The sequence below is a fragment of the Rhamphochromis longiceps genome, linkage group LG20, assembly GCF_057381845.1.
Source record: "Rhamphochromis longiceps isolate RC_006_pf linkage group LG20, R_longiceps_female_GT1.1, whole genome shotgun sequence".
In the NCBI taxonomy this organism is placed as follows: domain Eukaryota; kingdom Metazoa; phylum Chordata; class Actinopteri; order Cichliformes; family Cichlidae; genus Rhamphochromis; species Rhamphochromis longiceps.
In genome coordinates, this window is record NC_140576.1 from 25773258 (window position 1) to 25799382 (window position 26125).

The window sequence follows — 26125 nt, forward strand, 5'->3', positions numbered from 1 at the left end:
TTCTAGCCCTATGAGACCGGGGCCTTATTCCTACATAGTTACCATGATTGTCAGACAGCCAAAATGGACAAGTTAATCCCACCTGGTTAGTTGTTAAATATCTGTAAAACATCAGAAGTAGTAAATAGGAGAGCAGTTTTCTGACTCTATAAACCGGCGGTCCCCAACCCCCGGGCCACGGACCGGTACCGGTCCGTGAGTCGTTTGGTCCCGGGCCACGAGAGTTGAGGCTCGGCTGTGAAATGTATGGTTTTCAGGGTTTTTAGTGTTATCGTTTTTATCGTTAACTCTGTTTTCCTGGGTCTTTTCATGTGTGTTATGATTAAATCTTTTTTTCGGTACCGGTACTGGTTTTATTTTGTTGCATTTATCCGCGACACTATAAAGGCCGGTCCGTGAAAATATTGTCGGGCATAAACCGGTCCGTGGTGCAAAGAAGGTTGGAGACCGCTGCTATAAACGCTTTCCTAATGACTTTAAGAATCGTTAGTCGTTAGCCAATGAGCATGCAGTTTAATAAAAAAAAAAAAAAAAAAAAAAAAAAAAAAAAAAAAAAAAAACACCTGCTTTTCACATTCTTTTTTTTTTGGCTGCGCTGGAAATGCTCAAAATGGGACTTCAAATACCAACAGGTGACATTAGTAGCTATGTCCATCTTTTATACTATGTATGAGAAAAAACTACATATGGCATGACAAAAAACTCTGCTTAAGAAAGAAAAAGCTCAGTGATGTCCCCATTTCAGACACTCTGCTGGATGTTCCCTGTGCTCCTTAGCTTTGTGGACAAAGTGTCCAAATTTTGTTTTGCAAGACCACGGGACAGTTGAGCTCTGGTCCAGAGGAGTAAGCGGACATAGTTTATGTTTCTTCGCATGGTAAAATTTTAAACTACATTATTTCTGGATGCAGCAACACATTTCCACAACAGGAAAATGTCTATTTTTAATAAAGTCATACCTAAGGGCCCAAATAGCAGGGCCATTCAATATTAGTTCTTTGTCCATTTCATCCAGAGATGTGGATTCTCTGCCTCTTTAAAGGGAATTCCCAAATTCTTTGCAATCTGACTTTAGTACTATATTGTCAAACACTTTGAACCAACAATATTTCACTTTTTCGCAGAAGACGATCCCTCAGGGAGTCTCTTTTTATAACTAATCATGTAAATACTTTAATTAAACTAACAATGTTGTCCCTGATTGCTGGCATCAGATTCAAAATAGCTCTCTATGCAATGTTCAAAATAACATAATCAGCATGTTTACCAGACATGGATTAACTGCAGTCCCAGACCAAATCTAACCAGTAAATTTAAATTTTTAAAATAAAAACATTCAAAGAAAAGTTTATGATCTACAACTAGGTATAATTCATGTCTGGGAAACTGAGCCGTAGGCTTTAAATGGTTTATAAATTAAAATTTAATTTTGTGTTTCTTCGTATATAAACAGCCTCTCAACTTTTTGGATGGTCGTGTTTCAAACATAAACACAATCAGCGAGATTACAATAGCATCTAAATAATATTAGACTTTTGTTTCCAGACATTTAAAGCTCTTGAGCATGTTAAAAAGGCGCACTGGTTTTTTCCTCCCACTTTGAATCCAAGTGGTCTTAAACACCTGACCTAACAAAGTGAGCTGGATACAGGGGGATCTCACTCTTACTCATGCTGCATTCCTGAACATATTGCTCGGATTTGGGTGAGCCCTCAGAGTCTCTTGCAAAGTCTGAGGTTATAAAGAACAAGAGAAGAAGTGCACTCCATCTACAAGCATCTGAAATGCACATACCGCAAGCCAACACCTGAGTGGAAGCAATTGAACCTGTTAAACCAGCAAGTAACCATCAGCAAACTTAAATACACAAACCAGTTAAGTACTCGCAACAGAAAATTCAGCCCAGCCAGCTGTAACAAGGCCTGTGTTGACATCTATCCATGGTGACTAAGAAGAGTGTGTGTAAGCAGTAGCTCCTCATCTGTGTTTAACTGTTGACTCAGCCTCCACCTTGTCAGCTTTTCACGCACGCACGCGCACACACACACACACACACACACACACTTGGCAGAAAACTAGTGGCAGCATTTCAAACAGCTCTCCACAGGTACTATGCTACAAATTGCCTTCGATTCAGCTGCTGCATCAGCTGGTTTTGACAGCTGTGAGGCAGATAATTGGTTCAACTGTGAAGAAATAAAGAATGAACAGGCAACTATACTTTGGCCTTGTGGCCGCTACAAGTGTGCTGTTTCAGTGCTGATCACAGTTTGCAATAATAAAGAAAGCAAAAACATCAGGGAATAAACAGAGAAGAGAACATTTTATCATCCATAAATCTTCTTTAACACAAAACTGACAAAAATGAAAAAGATGAGACTCATTTAGTACATTTTGAGTAAACATAATATTGTAACTTTCTAGCAAAAAGCTGTTTTTGTCTCCATGAACAGTTTTTTGTTTGCTTTTTTCTGAAAATAACCAACTATGAGAACACAGAAAAAAAATCTTGTCATTGTAATGTGCTACTTGTGAATCGTGAGCTCAGTGCTCCATTACATCATATGCAGTATGGTACTATAATACGCACAATATCTAATTGTGAGTTTCTTCCTTTGTCTGCCAAATCCTACTACAGCATCAGGGGCTGAGCAACCAAACCTGGCCAATAAGTACATCTTGGGCCCCTGAAGGTTCTCATAGGTATCAGATATTATGATGTCATGCAATCACACAGCAACATGTTAAAATAACCCGTTTTTAGGTTTTATAACACATCAGGCAAGCACACTGTTCTTTTTTATTTCATCACAACAACATCTCATTTATTGCCACAAAACTTGAATTGCACATGATATATTATAACGTCATCACGTTGCCTAGCAACTGCCTAGCAATTGGCTAAAATGACCCATATATTTTTGCATTTCGGCACCTACAACACCGTAAAAACAGCACTGTATCATTTTCATTTCACGGCCAACAGCAAGAATAGGCCAAACAATACTGTATCTGCAAAAGCTGTTCGGCGCTTTGAGAAAACAGCATGTGTTCTTTCTTTCCTACTCAGAGCAAGGTGAGACAATTGATATACCTCACTACTCATACACTACCATCAGCAGCGAGTTAGATTAAATTATTAAAAAGACACCCCCCCCCCCAAAAAAAGAGAAAAACACATGAGAAGTTAGGTTTATATGACTAACACTTTAACCATACGTGTTTACTTAAGCTTCGATGTCCATCAACACACCTTAGTCAGATCTATTGGTTTATCCCTGAAGTTCCCGATCATAAATCATTTAAGCGCAATGCAAACAAGCCACACAACTTGACTTTCAGGCATCCTTGTTTTCACTCATTTCATTCACTGAATCGACGCTCAGTCACAATCCAATCATTGTGGTTTCTGAAACGCATGTCAAATGGCGCCATACTATCCTTATCTAGTCCACTGACATCATTACTCTCAAATCCCACAGGAATTGATATCAAGACTTTACTTGCAAGTTAAATCCAGCTGAGTTTGGTGATTTAAACATAAACGGTTTTTTGGTGAAGGCTTTACTTGTAACCCCATGAGGTAACAGTGTTCATTATGGCCATAATTATCCTATCTTATGAGACAACTAGCAAGAACAAAGGACACAAAACAACTGTAACAGTGTCGTGATAGGCCTGATTGGGGGAACCAGAGGTCAGCAGTGCCTGGCTTCCTTCCAGCAAGACTGCAGTCACACTGAGGGGGGACAGTCTATTACACCTAAAGGCAGCCTGCAGTTGATTTTGAGTGCAAGTTTCAAATTCTCTTTGGCCATTGCCTGAAATTTATAGGTGGGTCTGGATGCAAATCATCCCTGTGTAGACATTAATCTAGTAGGGGCATTTCATTAGAGGGGGCTTTGCTGGAGAATGGGAGCCCATGTGCTCGTAAATTTGGTTTGGCACACTGATTGTTCAGCAGATCACCGGGTAAATGAGTGGACACCACCAGCCACAAGAAGCAGCTTTCTCCATTATGCTATTCTTTCCAGCCATGTGGTCCCAAAACACATGCTAAAGCCGTTACAGTGGCATGGGGTGAACTATTTATGAACCTGCCAATTTCCAGTCGACAAGCTCAACAGAGGGGGCTTAGGAAGGGCAACTAAGTTGTTCTTAGGCAGCAAATTACAGCAAAGAAGCCAAGACATAACATCTGTAACCCACACAGAAAGCAATACAAAACCACAGATGACAGTGAACAACAGTACTGACCAAAATCAGCTACCTGAAAGGACATTTATCAAGTACTTGAGTATCTATTGATTCAATTGACGACACTAATTCCTATCAGTACTAACAGGCTTGGTTCCAAGCACTGGATCTGCAATATAATGAGATAAATTAAATAATAAAAAAACCAAAGCTTTAGAAATTGAAATGCAAGTTCCTTATTTAGGTATGAATCTCACGGAGCAACTCATAATAGCTTACCACAAAGATATGTAGCGGTATCACAACACAACGCACAAAACAATTTGTCTATCTAAACCAGGGGTGCCCAATCCCGGTCCTCGAGAGCTACCGTCCTGCAGCTTTTAGATGCATCCTTGTTCCCACACACCCGAATCAAATGAATGGCTTGTTATCAGGCCTTTGCCAAACATGATGGCATGCTGAAGAGGTAATCAAACCATTTGATTCAGCTGTGTTGGAGTAGGGATGCATCTAAAAGCTGCAGGATAGTAGCTCCCGGGAGCTACTATCCTACAGTCCCAATCCCGAGGACTGGGATTGGGCAGCCCTGATCTAAACAGAAAAGAGAACGGAAAAAGAGAAAAAGGAAGAATTGTTCACTTATTGCTGTATTATGGTGTTTTGTGGATTATTATTATTATTATTTAAGTTCAATAAATGTGTCACTTGAGTTATTTATTTACTTCTCTCATTCATTGTTTCTTATGCTCACGTTACCGTGTTTGATAAGTGCAACCAAGAGGAGTCATAAAATAGTGACTCTGGTTAGTCAAACTGTCTGGGACTCCATTTTTTACAAGATAGGAATGGTTCAGATTTTGTTGTTGAACATTTATTAAAGAAAAGCCAAATCTCAAATGCATTTTAAAAAGAAAATGAAATATCCAACTGCTTTAACTGTCAAACATTTGCTCCAAAGCACAGTTTACCAGCTGCTGAATATATGAAATGACAGTAAATGAATCTATAAAACATATACTGAAAATGCACTGCTTGCCTAAAAATGTTCTTCTTGTTCTCACAGCCCTACAGAAACTATGCAGTCTGTGTCTTGGCAAGTAACCAAGCCTAGCACTGCACATCATCAGCAACTCAAGAGCTTTGCTGCTCATTCACCAGCATTCAGAAGTCTTGTTCGAGCACTGGTGTTTGAAATAATTTCTTGTGTTATTGATTAATAATTGATCACTCAAGAGCACATATGCTTCTTTATGCTCTTCATTTTCAAAGACTGCCTGGAATTTAAAAAAAAAAAAAATTTATTAACAAAGTCTTCTCCCACAGTCGCTGAACTCAAATCTCTAACATGACTCGGAATTTTCCACTGTTGTTTCAGTGCATAATTACATCAGATTTCCAAACATAGAATAACCAAAACATCTACATTCAAATATCTCTTTAATACACTTTGGAAAACTAAAAACTCAAAGGCTGAGTGAAAAAAAAAAAAAAAAAAAAAAAAAGAAGAAGAAGAGTTTCAGAAATGACATATCAGCTGTTTGTCATCTACAGTTGAAGTTATCACACCAGCATCACAAATTTTGTTTACACTCGGTTGGCTATCTGGGCCTGGGACACAGTCTGAATGCTAAATGTGGCCTGGCAGACGCATCCACCAGCTCAGAAATGAAAGTAATAGCAAACAGTATTCTACCCCCAAACCCCAGAGGACCTATTCGGATCACAGTGGATCCACTCTGATTAAAACAGCAGCTTCTACTGCATCACGCATGGAAAAACATTTTTTCGCAAACACTGAAAAGGTTTCATTAAAGGTTTAATTTGTGGCTGTAATTGTTTTAATCGCTTCTGAGACTGACCTGGGACACGTGGCCGAAAAGCTGCCACAGTCTCAACATAACTGCACATGTAACCACTTATCATTAATGCGTGCAGCGAAAACTTGCAACGCTGTCTTGAAATACGTGTAACTTAATTCCACTGTGAGTACAAGGAATACAAGAAACCATAGAGGGCTGTTAAAAACAAACTCCATTAGGAAAGAAACTATATGGTCAGCATAAATACTGTTGAACTAAAGGGCTGACAAGGCAGGCAACCATAGAGCCAGAAGTAACATAATATGTATGTGACTGTTAACTCTCACCTGAATGCCACACACCGACACTGACTGGGAATAATTCCTATTCTGTTAGTCTTTCTAAGCCACTATGTAGTCACCCAGGTGGACAAGTTTATAAAATAACAGGGTCTGTGCAAACTGGGAAGATTTTTTTTTTATATATACCTTGGCAGTGGCTGTCCATCCTGAGAACCTGACTGACAATGTTACAAGAACCTTTTCTGTAGAGTTCACTGATAAATAGGTTGACTCTTCACCACAGGTTCCACTATCAGTTTCACATCATATTTCCTGCTCTCTCTGTGTTGTGTCCAAAAGAGGACAAAGAGAAAAAAATGTAAAAACAACACAGAGGGAAAACCCGTCTGTTTATAGCCAACCAGAGACACCAGTAAGCAAGGTAATGCGTCATTCAGTAGACTTTTTCCCCTTTTCTTTGACTTGTAGTCCCACAGCTGTTTTACAGTGGTTGTGTTTTTGTTTCTCTCTTCATGGCCCTCTTGAAGTGACTTACAGATGTCATCTTCAGCCAGCAACAATTGAACCTGCCAGCATAGCTCAGCGCTTCCCATATACAGTATGAACAAACATCACAGACTCTATTCAAGATCACTATCTAACAAGAAAAAGGCATGCTGGCTGCAGCAGACAATCAGGAACTAAAAACTATATTTTGACCTGTAATGAGAGCAAAATGAAGTAACACTAAATCCGCTACATATTGGTAGGGATGGGTATCCGGTGCCATAATGGTTCTGACATAAATGGTAGTAACCAGCGCACATTTCGGTGCTTTATTTCGGTGTTTTGTTTTTTTCCTGAGATGTCATACACTTTGGATTCTAGCCAATAATTTAACCTTTCCAAGGATAGTAGGTGGGCCCAGGTACGTACGTTCTCTTAGAGCAGAGCTACAGATTAAAAATGCCCAAGGCGAAGCGGTCAAAAGTCTGACTGTACTTCACAGCAAAAGATGCAAACTTAGCAGCCTGCAACAAGTGCTTCAAGCACATCTACTGCGGGTGTGGTAAATCTCCATTAGCGAGTTAGCGCGGATCACCCCGTGCATGGGGCTGGATGGTGCTTATCATTTTGCAGAAAAAAAAGAGACTGCTAAAAATAAAAACAAAAGAGGTTTTTGGACAAAGTTTGTGTTCTCCATTCTTTAAGCACCGATTCGAGCACTGTTTAAGCACCTGCACCGTATCAAAAGTACCGATTTGGCACCGGTATCGGATAAAACCTAAACGATACCCATCCCTACATATTGGTACATTTAGCAGGAAGAGTTAGAGGTAATGGCTTTAATCTCAAGAAAAGAAATGAGCAAAACAATGGCATAATGCATCACGTGACCATGCCCCCAACCCCCACCATGCTTTTTCCCCCCTTCCTAATAAAAAGTTTAACACACAGCATGAGCTCAGCAGTTACTTTTCTAGTCTCACAGGAACATATATCTATATCCAACATCTTTCCACAGCATGGTGAATCACACCACATGTAAATTGGGGAAAAGACAACATTATAAATCCCAGTCAACTAATTACATCCAGTTTTCTGAAATTTTGCATTTAAAATATGCAATTGAGCCCTTATCTGGTTAAATATGTGTTAACTACACTTGTTTAAGAACAAATAACAACAAATCTAATATATTAAAGTCAACATTTTACACAGAGGGGATTCTGGAAATCTCTGGTTCACTCCATGAATAAAACCATTGCTAGGTTTTTACAGTGTTGGCTGTAAGTGTTCAGATTAATATTTTGGACTCACAGAAAATTACTATTAAATATTTTTAAGAAACTGACTTCATGCAGCTCTAATCATATAAATTCCATTCCCCAAGTACTTAAATCAACACGATCTTTCTGTGATGGAAGTTGCATGACATTTTATGCTTAAATAGGCAAATGAAGTGCCAGTTTTTCAAGTATCCATTCATTTGAATAACTGTCTAATACATAACACCTATAGTGACATTTTCTTCCAGTTAGTCTGAAACGTACAGAGACAAACTGTCAACATTTACCAGTGCATGACAAAAACATGTTGTTGCCTGTAATGCTTCGCAATCAATTTTAAAAAAGTAAAAACAATGATGCACATGGGGCTGGGTGGAGTTTTACAAAGGTAGTGATCATAATCTTAAAAAAAAAAAAAAAGTTTATCTCTACCATTGAATTTCAGGCTTTGCCTTCCTGAGAAAGACAAAACTCAACGAAACCACTCGTTGTCTTCGTGACAAAAAAAAAGGTGATCAGACAGTCATATTAAATTACTATAGAGAAATGTTTAAAAACATTGCTTTTGGTTAAATAAAAGCAATTTTTAAAAAAAGGTATTAATTAGTGAGACTTAGATGTAGTCAGATTTTTGACATCTTCAAACAAAAACCAGGCAGACTGTTATTCTAAGTTAAAATAAGCATCTCTTGGAGTTTATATCCAGTATATAGTCATGAGTTGGTGCTCTAGTTAGTTCATGCTTAATATTCTCCTTTATTTCCAAGAAATAAAGGAGAATATCAGAGGGTCAATCTATTCCTCAAGAGGAGACTTTTCACACAGACAACTGGCCTAGTTTTGGGAATTACTTGTTTTTCTGGTAAGGTATTCGCTTTCCTTTTTACTGTACTTTTAATGCTAGTCACTTCCTCATTACGTAACCGGAATGACAACTACCACAGTAAGAGGAAAGAGGACATGCCTGACACAGCAAAGAAAGCTTTGTCTACATTCCCGGCATAATGTAAAAAAGAAAAAAAAGGACAAAAGACTGCGTTGACATGGGGGTGGGGCGGGGGCATGCTTTGCCTCATCCGAAGGATGATTTTCAGGACAAAGAGCCAAAAGGTCTGACGTGCGTGTGTTTAAACAACATTATCATCTGCTGTTTGCAGATAATTTTGATATTCGGGCATGTGATGTTTGATTTGCACTGAAGTGTTTTAAAAGCTCATTGTGATCACAGGGGGCATCAGCATGCATGTTTCTGAGATAGGAGGCAGCTCCTCCTGAAGAAAGAAACGAGTGGAAATGTTGTGTGCCTAGAATGGGGGTAATCATACAAGTCTTACAACTGCCTTTCATCGGCCAGTATTTGTTGTGACTCAATGACAAGCGCTGGGTGGTAAAAATAGAAAAGGAAACTGCAGATACAAGTAGCAAAATGAGAGCTCTCTGCTGAGCAGCCCAGAAGGATTTTTGATGGAAAATGAGCTTCTTAGATGTGTCAAAAGATGGGAATATTAGTACAATAATTGGTGACATATACAAAAAAAACCAAAAAAAAACAAAAACCAACCCATTACAAATTAGATGTTAGTTTTGCATGGCTAGGATTAATGTGCTAAACTAAAAGCCATCTAAATACTTTGTGTTAACAAGCATGTCAACATCCTAATTTTCTATAAACAAAGTACAGGTAAGGCTGACCGCAATCTTAATATTTTGCAGGTAAATTTTTGAAAAAGTAGATACCTTTTGGTAGATCTTTGATCAATTTAAAAAACAAAAAAAAAACAAAAACAATATGCGTGTATACATACCATAACTGTGGCTCATCTAACCTACAGACAAGGACTGCTGTCTCTTGGCATGGGTAATACCAAAGCACCAAGTGGTATCAGCACATCTCCTAGCCTTACGAAAGCTGCTCACTCCTTATGGAGGTATGCACAGATATGGCGAAACAGGAGAACACTCCCAAAGTGGGAATTCCTCAGAGAAACAAGTTACTCAGTAGAAATATATGGGCCTATTTTTCTTGCCGACTGTTACCACTGTCCCTGACCTTGTAACACGGGGGGAACATTATGCACTCCACACTGTATATAAATGCCACTTGTTTTGCACATATTCAACTCTGTATATTTTATATATTTTATTATTATTATTATTATTATTATTATTATTATTATTATTATTATTATTATTATATTTTATTTTTTTACTATTTAATTTGTAAAAATGTGTATACACACACACACACACACACACACACACACAGGAAAATATTTAGTATACACATCCAGAAATGCATACACTATTATATATTGTACATATATTTATTAGTTTCAGGTTGGCCATTCTTGTATTTTGCTCGTTTGTGTTGTTGTGTTTGCACATCTCTGTTGCTTGTGGGGCTCGCACACAAGAATTTCACTCGCATGTGCTGTGCCAGTGTGCCTGCACATGTGATGTGACAATAAAAAAAAAAAAAAAAAAAAAGTGATTTGGAAGCATGACTAGACAGTTTAATTTCCAAGCATATGCTATTTAAATCCCATCTTCTCTTTGCTAAAATGACCTTTGCAGATCTTAGAATTAGTCTTGCTTAAGGCATCTGCATTCCTTAAATTACTCACTGCACTTAAGTGGCATTTTTAATCCTGCATCCTCCATAAACCCCACTTTACATTATTAACAGCTGCCATATTTTATCAAGTTCACTGGGTTAATCAGGGGCTCCTCTGTAACCTTTGTGCCAGTCTACCACAACTGGACTCAAATAGTGTTCAGACACTGACAGTACAGAATGAGATGGTGACAGGCTTTTTCCCAGCGAAATCAGCTAGAATACCCACGTGAGATTTATAGATGGGGCTCACTAAAGGTCAGTGTTACAATGTCCCAATCTCATGAGTCTGGCTTTATCAGCTGGCAAAGACATACAGTCCATGAGTCATCAGTATTGATTTGCTGCCAGTGATCTTCATGACACTAACATGCCCCTGGAGATGAAGGTCAAGCACAATCACATGATCCTGCAGAGCGTCAAAACTGAGTTAAACGTCTGCAAGCATTTTGGAGATACAGCCAACAGGGAGTGAAATTCAACACAGAAATGGTACAGGGAGGGTAAGACAGACTGCTAATACAAATGCCCCACAACTATCCTACCTCCTCTGCTCTGCCTGGGGCTTAACCCTTTGGGTCTGTCCTAAACTATTATTGCATAACAGATTCATCCAAAGTAGCATATGTGTGATGTTTCCCAAAGACTGCAACTACTGGTTTCTCATATCAAGGATATTTGGAGGATACGTGTTTGTCTACGCACATGAAACCCTCCTTCAAGTGATCTTTTAAATGAGTTCAAACGATATTCTGCAAGTTTAAAACTCTAATTTTTAATCCAAAAGAACCAGAAAAGGGGGTTTTCTCAAGTGCACAGAACCATGATCATGTTTGTGTACAGCATGTTATCTGCACTAGATCTGCAGACCTCTGAGTGTGTAACTGACAATTGCTGTGCAATTTTTAAGATTTATCTGCTGTTTATTTGACCAACAGACACATAACGATGATGGCTAGTATGGTCACCAACCCATCAGCAACGTTAATAAAAGGAGACCGTTGATTCCCAAAGCAGCAGCTCCGTGTAACTGTGTGCCATGAATGTGGCTCCGCGCACTTTGGCTCTCGTTTAGCATTAATTACTTCACTCACATTTAGAACTTTTTTAAAGACTAAATGAGCAAACGCAGCTCTACGGCATTAATTTAACTTTGACAGAAACAACATAAGATGCCGTTGTGACTTACTTTTCCTGCGTGGCGTGCTCCTTTATGGCTCCCAGCGTGGAGAGGCTGTTGCTGCCCTGCAGCAGCCTGCAGGTTGCCAGGTGCCGCTGGTACTGCTCCTTCAGACAGGCGTTCTCCGAGCATAAGCCGGACACTTGCTGCTCCAGTTCCTCTATCCTCCCCCTCTGCCTCTCCAGCAACTCCTGCTGCGTCTCGATTATTTTATTAAGCTCCTTCAAATATTCCGCAGCCCTAGTAGGGTTCTCCATTGGGCTTTCCATGTCGCTCCAACTGCCGTTTTTCTCCTGCGTTCCCTGTCGTAGCGCAGAAGCCGGGGAGATGGTCCTCTATAGTCCAGGCTCGGGTTTAGGCGCAACAATTCAGTGCGTTGCGCCTTTTACGCCTTGTCATTGTTTTGTTTTGTTTTTTTTAACAAACAAAAAAACAAAAAAACGATGAGGGTGATAATAATCCGAATCAGAAATACTCCCGGCTACACGCGTTTCCAAGTCCCACTGCCACGAAACTAGAAACTACTCACATATCAAGGCTGGGAATGTCAAGCAGGCTTCAACATATCATTCACCCGCATGTGACAGACTTCACCGTGAGGATCCCGGCTGGCTCTCTAAAGTGTGCTCATTCCCCTGTTGGCAACGCGGTATGACATTTTCTATTAGGTCCCTCTCGCTCCATGCCGTTCCCGTGACTTTTCGTAAACAGACGCTTGGCTGACGGAGTGGGCGGGGTTTTCAAGTTTTATGAATCTACCGCTCGCAGGCAGCTGTAATTACTTTTGGCCTAATGCAGGGGGGTAAATGACTGTTGAGTTTGTCAGGAGCTTAATTTTTCCCACCCTTTTCCATTTCAGCGGATCTATTTCCTGTGCACGTCCTCTTCTCTTCTCCAGGCAGGCAGACAACACACGCATCGTCTGTTCTCTCCGACAAGGATTCATATTGCAAAGAGCCGCACGCATTTTGATCAATTTTTGATTAGGCAGAACTTTGTTGCGACTGTGTTTTGCGCTGTAACACAGTCTGGTAGACACAGAGTGCTGCTGCGTCTTCCCTGCAGAGTTGTTTACTATGCTGTTTGTGTATTGCCATTTTCTCCAGCAGGCTATATTCCCCTCTAATGAAATGATCGCGTTAGCAGCAGCATACATTAGTTTTTGAAACAGAAATGACTGATGTGTTCTGTGCATTTGGGACAGGGGGCTGTATATTAAACACGAGGTGTCCCAGAGAAGGCCAAGAGCAAACTGCAGCACCCGACTCTGATGACAGAGGTCGATGCTTAAGTTTCACCTCATTTGTTCGTCACATCCTGCTTTTAAAGCACAGACTTTTAGATGTCGATGTCTAAGAACTGATTCCTGTCCTATATATACTGCTCTAATGGCAGATGCTCATATTAAGCATGATCAAAGTTTCAAATAATGAGGGCAGATATCTGGAAGCTATCCCCAGGAACCAAAAGCTTGGGCTCTAGCCTACCTCGGAGTGTTTTTTTCCTACTGTTGGCTCCTTGTGGTGTTAATAAGTGTGGATATTGTTAATATGGTGTCTCAGGGCTCAGAAGAAAGTTGGGTTAAGGCACGAGGAAAGGGTAGATCAACTTGATGCACACAGATAATAAACTGATGCCCTGCAAGAAGATGAATAAAAATGACTTTCAACTGCAAATCAACAGTATGCAAAGCTACTGTAGAAGAGTCCAAGAATAAAATGGGAGTTGGAATTGAGCACAATGGGTACTCTGCAGGATGTGGTTTTACAAACACGTGTGTATAGGAACTGAGAGGAAGATGGCAGTTTGCTCTTGTAACCATTCCCCCATTGCTGGATTTTTTTTTTAAGAGAAAAAGAATCAAAGCAACATGCACACTCACACTTTAGTTGTCAGAAACTCTGCTGCTCCAACTCTCTCATAACTCCCTTCTCTCATTTTCTTTTGATCAATTTTTCAAAGCTCCAGTTGAGATGCTGCGTTCGTGGATACAGTTACAGTGCAAATGGAGAGTGCGTCATCCAAGAAACTGAGGGCTTTACCTTTATGCTGCACCACCTGACGGCTGCACTTGGATCATCTGAGATAACTTGTTTTAATGTGGAGACAGAGCATCAGCAAATTCATTCAAACCAGGAGCAGTGGGAAGCAGTTTAAGGACATGCAGTACAGATGGAGTACATTAGGTTTTTCCCTGTGGCTTCCTTATCCACATGGCAGGAGGCCAAGGAGAGCAGCACGAGCCTTGAAATGCCACCCAGAAGGATATACCGTATACAGCTATTAACAGCTGAATGTCGCAGGCTAATGTCACATGTCAGCGCTGCGCAATGCCTTGCTTTATTTCTTACTTCTGAAGCATTTCTCTGTGATGGCACATAATGCCTTCAGGTAAAAATGTATCTCACCAAAACTGCCATTTTACTATCCATTTACAGGTCCCCTCAAGCCAGTGTCTTTTAGACAAATTAAATTGCCTTTTAGCAAGTCACTGAAGCCCATCCAGCAATGATGAAGCTGCTCTTCAAGTGACCCTGTGTTTTAAAGGCAGAAAGTGGGGATAAAAAGAATCCCACAAAAATCCCAAACATAAAAATTTGATTCCTTTAAACTTTGTCCACAATTACACTATCAAACCACACAGCTCAATTAGCCATACCTTCAACTCCAAGTTGAGTGTACTGGAACTCCTGTTTTGTGGATAAGCAAATGCCAGCAACCACATAGTATTAACCACTTCAAAACGCACTGTCTGTCAGTATTATGCTCTTGGGCTGGCTCCTTTCTTCCTCTGGCTGACCAGTCATACGGCGTTGCCAATGTGGGTGGCAGCCAGTGAGATTTATTTTCTGAAATCGCTCATACAGTATATTTGCCCCTAAACAAACCCAACCCGAAGCCTCTAGGTTCAGCCCTACAAAACATTTACCAGCTGCGATGAAAGAAAGACCCCAATAATCTCACCAGCAGAGTGGAAAACATTTCCTTTTTCCCTCCAAGAGAATACAAAATAGTCTCTACTGAGCCGACAACCACCTCATATAGATGTGCATTTGTGTGATGGATCTGAAATGGCACACGAGAGGAAGCGTAGTAGGTGTTAGAGCGATTTACTCACTGATCTCATATTGCACGAAATATATAATTAAAATCATAAATGCATGAACCAAATGGGGAGTTTTCTGAATGGTGCTTCTGCAATAGTTCAAAACAGTAATAATACAGAGCGAGTTGATTAGCCTGAGTGATTTTATATGAATCCTGAAAATTGAACTTCAGCACTTCTCTCGTCATACTGCCGCAGTGTTGCTTAGGAAATGCATCGGCAATGTATTTACATCCATTATACAGATATGGAAAAAAAAAAAGACTATTAACTACCAATACTGTCATGAGGTCCATCAGCCTCTGACGTCCCTTTTAAAAGAGATCTTCACACACAGTCTTGAAAACATGTGGGAGCTGCCTTATCATTCTTGTCAGGTCTCATTCAGTACCACATCATTGATCCTCTCCACCTCCAGCACAGTGACACATCTGGAACAGTGGCGGTTTTGCTTCACCCGAGACACAACAGCCTGATAGGCAGTTTTTCCACAACCTGTGTCCCTTAATGGCGAAAATAAATTGAGTGTCATTTATCCACGGAAGACTGCCTTAATAAGCCATAAATATACTGTACAGCCACATGCAACTACCTGTTGATGGGAGTAATTTAAGAGACGTTCACTGCCGCTTTTGAATCTCAATGAATTTTAACTGAAGCAGACAGCAAAATAACAACTGCTACCAGTGCCTCCTGAAAGCAGTTATTGAAGTGGCAAGGCAGTCAAAGGTTGGTGGGTTTGCTTACACAACACACCGGTTAAATGTTTCCTTTTTCTAAGGCAGCCAACATCTTAAGCATACCCACGAGCCCCCGTTGTGGCCACAGCAGCTGGTGTTCCTGAGCTTTCTCATAAACAGCTCTCAGGCATGAGTTGAGGCTTTGTCTGTCTAACACCCCCTTTGAGAAATAAGGAGCGTGGGGGAAATAATGCAAAGACTATAGCTGGAGCTGAATAAGTCCCACTCAGGATTCTTCTTCTTGTGCAGCAGTTTACATTGGTGAGGGTTTATGTCTCACAATATGGTTTCCACTGAGCCCTGGGACTAGCCTAACAACAACACTGGAGCTGAAATGATTTAATTAACAGAGCATCAGAAAAATAATCTTTTCTTCTTCTTTCTGTTGCTTCCTTTAGGGGTCACCACAGAAGATCATCTGCTTCCATCTCACCCTATCCCTAGCATCCTCCTCTGTCTCTCCATCCCTTTGCATGTCATCCTTCATCCCCCTGTCCAATAATCCACAATGTCAGAAATGTGCCTTCAGTTCTTAAATGTAAGAATTGTGTGCCTTTCCTTATTATACATCATCATGATTTTACCATTTTTTTATTTACAAGGCATTTACTTACACAAGGCATTTAATCAAAACTGCTGTCAGGCTCGTTAGCTGCAGTCCTAAATAAGATGAAGTCGTAAATTACTAAAAAGTGCACATGTCGACAAAGTGAAAACCCCTAAGAGCTACTTTTTGGATTGTAGTGTATGTGTGCCACGACTGATGTTCTGCTGCTTTACAAACGATCCTGTGGTGCACGGTCTGCTCTGCTCACCTATTTGGGTTTGCATTTGCTGACATGCAGGCGGCTGCTGAGGGCATACAAATAAGCCAGGTGACCGAGTCCCACCACGGCAGCCCAGAGCAGTGTTACAGACAGATGGGAGATATTTGATCAGTGGCCACAGACCTTTACATGTCCTGAGGGAGCCCAGGAGAAAGACGCCCCACCTCACCCCCCCCCCGTCTGTTTGTGTGAAATAAGGCGAATGCGTGTATAGAGCGTGCTGGCCTTTGGATACGTGGGAAGTCAACCGTTGCTAATGCAAAAATCGTCCTCCTTTCTTTCCTTCTACTGCTATTGATGTTTTGCAAAACTAATCGTGTTCAAGTAGTTTACAATTTACTGAGAAGTTAAAAATATGCAACTTCAACAACACTGAAAAGGATAAGAACGTCATGTCATCAAAAAGCAACAAAGAGGAAAACAAAATGTATTAATGAGCACATTAATGAAACGCCGATGCAGAAATCCACAGCGAGTTGCAAAATTGCCAAATGTGAGTGACAGAATCGATGTTTCTAGTTTTCTGCATTTTGAATTATTCAAAGAAGACAATGCTTTCTGTAAGTCTTTGCATCTGCCACAATTATACTAAACTGACAGCATGTGGAAAGAAGAGAAATTCACAAAAGGTTTTTGATGAATAATTCTGACAACAGTGAACAGAAAAAGTAAAAACTTTAATCAGCAAAGAGGAGAGTATATTCACACAAATTCATAACTGCATCATGTGCTAAATGCAGGTCAGATGTGACAGTAAGGCATGGATCTGGAAAAAAAAAAAAACAAACAAACCCAGATGGCTAGCATAAATACAATTCCTGGTCGTTAATTTTTTTTTCTTCACATACAAAAATATGGCATTTAAAACAAAAATCACACATCAAATGTTCAAGCAATTCAACAATGCTACAGTAATCTTGTTCAGGATAAATGGGCTGTAGGAATAAACAGAAGCATTACATTTTCAGAAATGAGACCTGGTCACATTTGAGTGCTTTTTGCAATCAAGCAACACTGGGATAAAAACTAAATGACAGTTCACATTTCGTTGCCGTTTCACATTAATGAATCAGACAGAGGCTGGATGCATTGTGGCTCGAAAATCAGTAATATTGAAAAATGGGAAAAATCAAACTCCCCCCAAAATGCCCTAAAACAGAAGTAGTCCAACCTTTTCACGGTCAGTAATATGCACATTTAAAGGGTTCATTATCTTTGTGGATGGATTCAGTGGACGGCACTTTTCCTCAAAATGTATACACTACAACATTACAGAGAACAACATCTGCTCGTAAAAAATAAATATTTTCAAACTAACAGTTGATTTCTGTCTTATAAGAGAATGTGGTTTATCCTGAGTTACTGCATTTTACACTTCAATTTAGTAGCCAAGCAAACAAAAAGAAAAAGAATTATGAGCATAAACTAAAAGTTTTTAAGTGCGCTCCTCACTGGGTGTCAGTCAATGAAGTGGTTTTGTATAAAAAGCTATTTTCATGGCAAACCACAAAAATACATACAGGATATGTAGAATTGTGCACACACATATAATTTATATTTACTTCCACACACATAAGCAAACACACAAGAAAACTGGAAAACAGCCCTATAATAATCTTGCATCGCCTTTTAACTGATCTTCCACGGTAGAAATTGTTTCATTTATGCATCTGTACCAACATTTCAAAACAAAGATACTGAGATTTTGCTGTCACCTCCCCACAGCATTCATCCTGAGGGACAGAGGCACATTCTCTACACTTTAATGGCCTGGGGTGTTTTCATTTTAAGGAGGAGAGACTAAGCAGCCGGCTTCATCAGGACTTGTAGTCTGGGGAATAGAGCCGGTACCTGGGGCTGCTGTTCAGGCTGGTTCCGGGTAACGTGCGGTTGAAAGAATTTGATAATGGTGAGTCTAAACCTGAAGAGAGAAATGTTAAATAAAGAGTGTAAACAAGGCATCAAGAGCCAAATGGCACAACCACTCTGTGTGACACAAACCACAAGTGGAAGAAGTCTGTTAGAAGTTATTAGTAAATAAAAGCAATCTAGAAAACACTACATAGTTTAAATGTCATTTAACCAGCATAATTTGACACGCTAACACATACATCTTATATCAACACTCCAGCTTCCTTCAAGACAAATGAGTCTGTAGAATGATAAATAATTTATGCTTTAGGTTCACATCCAAATGATCTTTATAACATGTTGAGGTGACATCAGTACAACCAGGCTAAGGGGGAGGGAAATACTAACAGCTGATCATGTCCAACTGAAAAGTAATCAATTACTCAACTGGTTAAAAAGCTTTGACTCAAGTTGGAACATATTGTGCACTTCTGGAAGAGTTACAATGTAAAATCACTTTAGCTGTTGTTAATCTAACATGTTTAGTTGTCTTATACTAACAAATTTCCAGGGAAAACACTACCTAGGCTACTTTTATGCTTATATTTCACTTATTCTGAGTTACTACTATTGCACTATAGCACTGCTGCTGCCAATGGCACCTCATTTCAATAATTTCACAGTACAAATTAAGACGCATCTCATCAGTGACAGCAGTTCATTGGAAAATTATTTTTTCCTCATATATTGTTAGAAATACCATCATTGCCAATTTTAAATGGACCTCCGGTGTCCATGTTTTTTGGGGGGGGGGGGAGAGAGAGAGAGAGAGAGAGAGAGAGAGAGAGAGCTATCACCCAGAGCCCAAACAATAGTCCACACTAAGATGCCAACTTCAGATAATGTGGGGAGCTGTGTAAAGCTGCATAAGGGGGCTACTTTGAAGGGGACAGTAGCCAAATTAAAATCCGATATCTTTCTGCTTTTTAGGCACAGTCAGCTTTTTGATCAAGCTGTATATTCTCATGAATGTATGTTCTCATCTATTTACAAATCGCTGTTTGGGTAAAGTCACAGTGACATTGCCCTACCTGAGACTGGTGACGACGGTGTCCTCTGGATGAAAGCAGGATGATAAGTTCGTTCCCTTGGCGTGAACACCGAGTGGAGGACTGCCCGGGGGGGATACATTTAAAAACATGAGTGTTTGTTGACCTTCCTATATAAAAACTCTTAGCCACAAAACATAGTATTACAACTTTAGGTGCTTTAAATTATGACCACCACTGATAACTGACTGTCAAGTTAAAGAAGTACTTCACTGTGAAAGAACTTGTACCACTGCAATACACTGATGCATCAGCTTGTGTTTGAAGGATTTAAAATTTTAAAATACAAAACATGTTAATAGCTTTAATGGATGTTCCAGTAACAGTGGAAAAACCTTGCTTGTACACAGTCTGGATAATGAGTACTGTAACTTTCCTTCAGGCTCTGTGCTTTTAGCATAATTAATTTTGACAAAGTAGTACCGCATTAAAAAGATGCAAAGTCTCAACTTTAATTTTGTTTAAGACGTCAGTATTGAAAGGGTTTCATGTGAGATGCACCCCTCAGGGCACAAACAGTTATTCAAAAGTATTTGGACATTTTCCTAGTTAATGTTCTTTGGGCTGTGGTTCTGTCTCATTCACAGAAGACTCCCTTGTGGCTCGAAGTTGATTGATATTTGAGAATTGATGCGACTTCCACAGGAAGGACAAATCATTTTAGAGACTGGACTACACCTACGTAATCATGACCCGTTTCCCTGTCAGTGGTCATAGTACAACTTCATGACCATACCCTCAAACTGATGGCGAGCTTCACAAATAGAAAAGCCTAGTTGGTAAAATGATCCTGCCTCAAAATGATAGACTGTAGTGTAGAAGAAAAGGGGAAAAGAAAAAAAAGGGGGATAAACTCAAAGCATGACACCTCATCTGTCAGAGAAGGTGGTGCATCCGTTATGGTTGCCTTATTGATTTCAAGGCTGACAGAGGCAACAGAACTGTAGAGGTGCACAGGAGCATTCTGTGTGCAGTGATTGAGTCAAATCAAAACTAATTGGTTGCTTCGGCTGTACTTTTGGGATCGCTGAATGATGAAACATCCTAAGAGCTTTCTAGGCTGAGCACTTGGAATAGCTTTGATTCATCAGTAAATATTAAAACATTCCAATGTGCCTCAACCTAAATGAAGAGCTGACTCCAAGCAGGGTTACCCCCACAACAAGCTGGAGCTGAGGGTGGATCTAAAGAAACGCATTAAAGTGTAAGTTGAGACAGTCGAGGAGTGCAAAAGTTTTCCACAAAATACTCAATGACATTTTAATTGGCACTTGTACCTGTGATGTCTTTTACATGGGTTACAATTCAAACAGCAATTTTTAAACCTACTAAAATGCATATTTTGTAGTATTTTTGTGCATGAGAATGTGCACAGAAATCGATTCCCACTCCCTAAAAAAGTAACTGTCCAAATACTTATGGTTTGGTCTGTGAACAGCTGTCGAAAAGGACGATTTTGGTACACTCCAGGTACATAAAAATATTACTTTGATGACAGAAAACAAACTAGAGTGCAGTTCTTTAAAATGTGATCTAACAGGTCCTCCAATTATGTAAGGCTTAGTAATTCCAACAAGAATAAGGCAACCCACCGATTATGAGGATAGCTGTACCAGCCAGCAGAGCGAACAGGGTGCAGAACATCATCTGGTAGGAGTTTATGAAGCTGTGGAAGGAGTGGCCCCCCTCCATATAACCAACTGGAGAAGCAGCTGCTGAGAGAGAGAGAGAGAGAGAGAGAGGCGTTTGAGATAACAAGCCCATTTGAAATGCTGAAATCACACAACACACTCAACATATTAGCTACGGCAGAAAGGATAATGATGTTGTTACAACACTGGTGATGTCTGATACCTGAATGGAAAGATGGTTACTAAAAATATGCCATGTCAGTGTCCTCATTTCCCACAGATGGCAGGGCTGGTTACGTGGCTGGCATTGATTACTTAGCAGTAACCCATTTAAACAGCTAATTACCTCAATACAGAAGGTTTTTTTTACATTATGGCCACATTTCTATTTTCTGTTCAATTGAAGGGTAAAAAAACAACAACAAACTGTTAAGCACTGTACGTTGAGATGTGCATTTTCTGTCATTGAACAAAATGATGATATGTATTAAAAATATAAGATTAAACAATGTGAATCATTTACGATGAACTATGAGTAGCTTCACATTTATAATAATACATTGTGAAACAACCCAGCTACATTTCCTGCAACATTACACATAAAATACACTTAAAGTAAAACGACAAGTTTGGCTTTAGGTTCTGTGGATTCTCATTTGCACTGTTAATATCTGACCTTGAATTGCAGCATTGGGATCAGCTACGTGAATCAAAGTGACTGGGATGACGAGATTCTGGTCGGAGGAAGTGCTGCTTATAGAAATGGAAGCAGAAACTGCTAAATGGGGGTCCACAGCACTGACGGTGTACTTTGAGAAACTGGGGAAGTTATGGTGTACCTCCTTCTCTTGGACAACAATGTTGGGAGAAGTAGACGCCACCTAAAGATACCACAAAGTGATGCATGCTTCTAAACATCATATCTTAAGTTCACTAAAACATGGAGAATTAAATTAGAATAGCATTATTTAGCTTTAAAAACATATTGTACCTCCACATTGGACAGGGCTGCAGTAGGGCCATAGACTGTGAGTTCAGCTGATGGGTGTAAGTTTGAGAGCAGCAGCTCAGTCTGGTCTGAGTACAGGCCTGGCTCAATTGGCAGTCTGGCACTGACTTGTACCCCAGAGAAAGTACTGCCCTCCAGGCCTGCCTTCACCAGCAGGTTGGTCATGGATACGCTGAGCACACGGGTCTGCTGGTCAGTGATGGGCTGCAAGGTCATGGAGCATGTGTAGAAGCCTGAGGCATTGGACACAAGTAAAGGTGATGGTTAGAGATAAATTACTAATGTGTACATTTGGTACAAGACCTGATCATGAATACCACCATGCATGTGAGCCCTGATATAACTTTGGTTACAAAAAAGATGCCAGGTACATACAAGAAATATGTATTTTTCCCCTTTAAACTCTGAATATCTGAGAAAGTATCACTTCACAATCACATAGTTCTATTAGAAACCCTTTAAAATTCAGCTGAATGGTTACAACCTCATGAACACACTGTGGATCCCATTGTACATAAGCCAGCAACTAGGGAGAAGTCCCAAAATCCCAAACACAATTAGACCAGTGATTTCAGGCAACAGGGCATCTGCTCGGTTCAATACATCACCCGGACAACTTTTATAGCCCCTGCTAAATTCGTTGTATGGGCAATGCAGGTATTGATTATGCCCTTGTAAACAGTACTTTCCTACCCCCTTTGCACACCATACACATAAAAAAATAAAAAATAATAACCTATGTAGTGGGGAGGGAGGTTATGTTTTAAAAGTATCTTTTAATTTAAAGGGGGGGGGGGGCTCTCTTACCAATGCTGGGGTCAAAGGTGACGTGCGTTTTAAAGACGTCATTAGCAGAGAAATCGACAATGTCGCTGGTAAAGCTGAGATGGCAGTTTACAGATGTTTCTGGCTGCAGCTGTGAAATAGCTTCAATCTGGTTAGAGGAACAGGTTCCTGTAGTTTAGGACACAATAGAACAAGAAATTTGTTATTAAAAAAAATAAAAATAAGACTTCATGAATCTTTACATTTATATAAGGGGGGAAAAAATCCAAAAACAACAATAACAGAAAGTTTTGATATTTGGGATGTCTGCTAAAATGGTTTCTCATATAGAGATGATTTACACAGCTTCCATATCTGCACTATAACGTGATTATTGGGTGAAAGAGCTAGCGTGGCTGTGTGAAAGTAATAAATTCCTATAACATTTCTTCTAAAACACACAAATAAACATTTAAACAAAAACAAAAAACTAAATATGAGTTCAATACCAATGAGGTTGGTTCCTCTTTCTTTGGTTGTCAGGAGAACCTTTGTCTCCTTGCCATTCCTGACTGGTGTAGCCTGTGCCATAGCTGCTGTCCGTGTAGGAGTTTCCACTACTACCTACAGAGGCATAGAGAAAGACACAACAGCTAAAGGAAAATCCAAGGAAGATATAAGTGTGTACATGGAATAATCACACTGAAATTTGCATTCACTAGTAACCGTTTACATCAATCAAATCAAACCGTCGGGGAAGCAAACTAATTAAAACACAGCTGAGTGCTGAATATAACATTCCACCCACTTGTTTCAAAGACTTTCTCACACTGATAAAAAAAAAAAAAAAACCAACATCTTAATTCAGTTCCTTTTAAAATGCATGTGAGCTCTTTTCTGTTTAAGATAGATAGCCAACATAAAAACATTTTAACTGCTCTAAAAGCAAATATTCATTAAAAATTGTGGTCACATTCAGGGGGAAGGAGCATGATTTAAAGAACAGCAACATCCAGAGAGCCAATTAATCCTTTCCACGCACCGTGTACAAGAATCCTAACAACAGCATTTCATGCGCACACATTATGCATAAATTAAGTGTTGTGGAAGTGATGATGGATATGCAATCCACTTGTTTTTAATTTTTGTTATGATACATGTCTAGAGGATTCCTGCAATATTCTGCACTAGTAGAGGAACAAATGTATAAAGAGCAGCGAAAGATCAAAATGGTACTGCATGCATAATTAGAATTCTGTTTATTAGTGCACATTCATTAAAGCCATGGCTAAACCACATACCAAGCTGCACTATAAGTAACATACCTCTCTGTATGTTTTCAAAATACCAGGTATCTCATAGTACACAGTAGCTGTCCCAGAGTCTCTAGCTACAGCAGCTCCAGTTTTAGGGTCCACCTGAAGAACACCATCTGCAGTGGAGCTCCAAGTGCCATGAGCACCTACAGAGAAGGCAAAGATAATATTGTGCTTTTAAAATATGTACAGTACACTTAAATTCACGTAAATTGGTACTCCTTTAGTTATTTTTGTGACATAAAAAGTAGGGCTGGGTATCGTCACTGATTTCTAGAATCGATTCGATTCTGATTCACAAGGTCCCAAATCGATTCGATCCACAATTCGATTCAATTCGATTTGAATATGGGAAATTTTGACAGTCAGAAATATTATAATTCAGATCAGTAAATTGACATATTTTTGTATCTATAAAAAGGAAGTTGACACACGCAAGATTTTATCAAATCATCACACAGATGCCTTCGTGTCAAAGTAGCTGAGGATAAAACACAGAAAAACATGAAGATTTTCCTGGCCTGGGATTTTATAAAAATACTCTGCAGTACATCAAAAACGAAAGAAAACCATTAATGAACATATGAACGTTACCTCTGACGTTACAGCGGTTTTATTAGAGACACGGCTGAGCGTTTTGCATTTTGTATAATTTTAAAAAGTTTAAATTTGTTCAGTATTGAACGGCAGAAATTAGGTTTGATTTTCAGAAGTATGTAAACGAAAAAAAAACAGCGGCCGACAGCGCTGTAAACAACGGTAGACTTGTGCGTAACAAACAAGCGAATAACGAAGAAAACAGTACAGAGAGAAAGAGAGAGAGAGAGCTGTGCATGAAGTGTGATTTTATCGTGGTGGAAGCAAAACAGTAAAAGTAAGAGGGAATTCATGACGATGTTTATGTGAAGCGTAGTTTGGATCTTCTTTTGCTGCTGGTTCAGTCAGTTTTATTTTTATTGTTTGGAGAGAGATAAAACTAACAGCTTTAGAATCGGCGCAAAAAGGGCGTAAACACAAAGCGCGGATCCGCCGACACATCAGAGTCAGCGAGCTGTCGGCTTTCAGCCCCGACTGTGTCCGTGCCGTCGGGTGAGAAAGTCACATCTCACTGATTCTGATCCGCGGGTCGCGCTGTGTGTTTAAGTCTTTGTGCAGAATCCGTGTTCCTGCTCGCATTTACTGTCTTAGCTGTTTGGTGGTTGTTGAAATTTTGTGAGATTTCACCTGAGATTCTGTCATTTCGGGCAAAATAAATTTATATTAAAAAAATCGATTCAGGATTTTAATGAATCGATTTCACGTTATCCAAGTCAGAATCGATTTTAATCGATAAATCGATTATAAAAACCCACCCCTAATAAAAAGTACTTTGTCCTTATGGAAAGTCAATGAAAAGCAATCAGAAAACATAAGAAATACTTATCTAGACTGTAAAATTGTGCCAAATTTAACAGACATTTTATTAACTTTCACAATGTTTTGTTGTGCTTTTTATTATTTTATGACAGCATTTGTGACATTTTAACGTGTAAATCTCTTACCACTGGGATTGGTTAACTGGATGTGGAAGCAGACCACATCTCCCACCATCAGTTTTTTGGCATCATCCATATGAATAGCATGTCCCACTGGAATTGGAACATAGTCTGCCACACCCATGTTTTCGCTGTCCCAAACTGCAAGGAGTGTGAGTCCTACATTAACTGTTCTCACTGTGAGGGTGTGATTACCAGGCCCAACCCCAACCTGCACAAGATCATCTCTAAAGAAAAGAACATAGGAACAGATTTAATTATGATTATCATTTGTACACGTTTCTGTGAAAGTCCTAATTTTTCAGGGTGTTTCAAATCAAGCGAGTTAGAAAAAAGGTTGGCCAAAACAGCTCCAGCCTTAGACATCAGTAA

At 39.7% G+C, this 26125-nt stretch overlaps 2 protein-coding genes across 5 annotated transcripts in view; both read right to left on the reverse strand.

Annotated features, from left to right (window-relative positions):
- Positions 1-12561, reverse strand: part of LOC146645431 (IQ motif and SEC7 domain-containing protein 1-like) — a 92138-nt gene extending 79577 nt beyond the window's left edge. For 2 of the 3 annotated variants that reach the window (XM_085392982.1, XM_085392987.1), the window contains exon 1: positions 11874-12561. In XM_085392982.1, the coding sequence (XP_085249108.1) occupies positions 11874-12133 (260 nt within the window). In that variant the 5' untranslated portion in view covers positions 12134-12561. Of the gene's footprint in view, positions 1-9875; positions 9949-11873 lie in introns of those variants that run through there. The other variant, XM_085392984.1, reaches the window with a different exon arrangement.
- Positions 12562-17195: 4634 nt separating this feature from the next.
- nup210 (nucleoporin 210) overlaps positions 17196-26125 on the reverse strand; it is a 31903-nt gene continuing 22973 nt past the window's right edge. The window contains exons 32-40 of one of the 2 annotated variants that reach the window (XM_085393080.1): positions 25760-25980; positions 24228-24364; positions 23412-23526; positions 22945-23091; positions 22120-22370; positions 21805-22009; positions 21090-21209; positions 19480-19560; positions 17196-18458 (exon numbers count right to left, since the gene is read on the reverse strand). In XM_085393080.1, coding sequence (XP_085249206.1) covers positions 18355-18458; positions 19480-19560; positions 21090-21209; positions 21805-22009; positions 22120-22370; positions 22945-23091; positions 23412-23526; positions 24228-24364; positions 25760-25980 — 1381 coding nt within the window. In that variant the 3' untranslated portion in view covers positions 17196-18354. Of the gene's footprint in view, positions 18459-19479; positions 19561-21089; positions 21213-21804; positions 22010-22119; positions 22371-22944; positions 23092-23411; positions 23527-24227; positions 24365-25759; positions 25981-26125 lie in introns of both variants that reach the window. The other variant, XM_085393079.1, reaches the window with a different exon arrangement.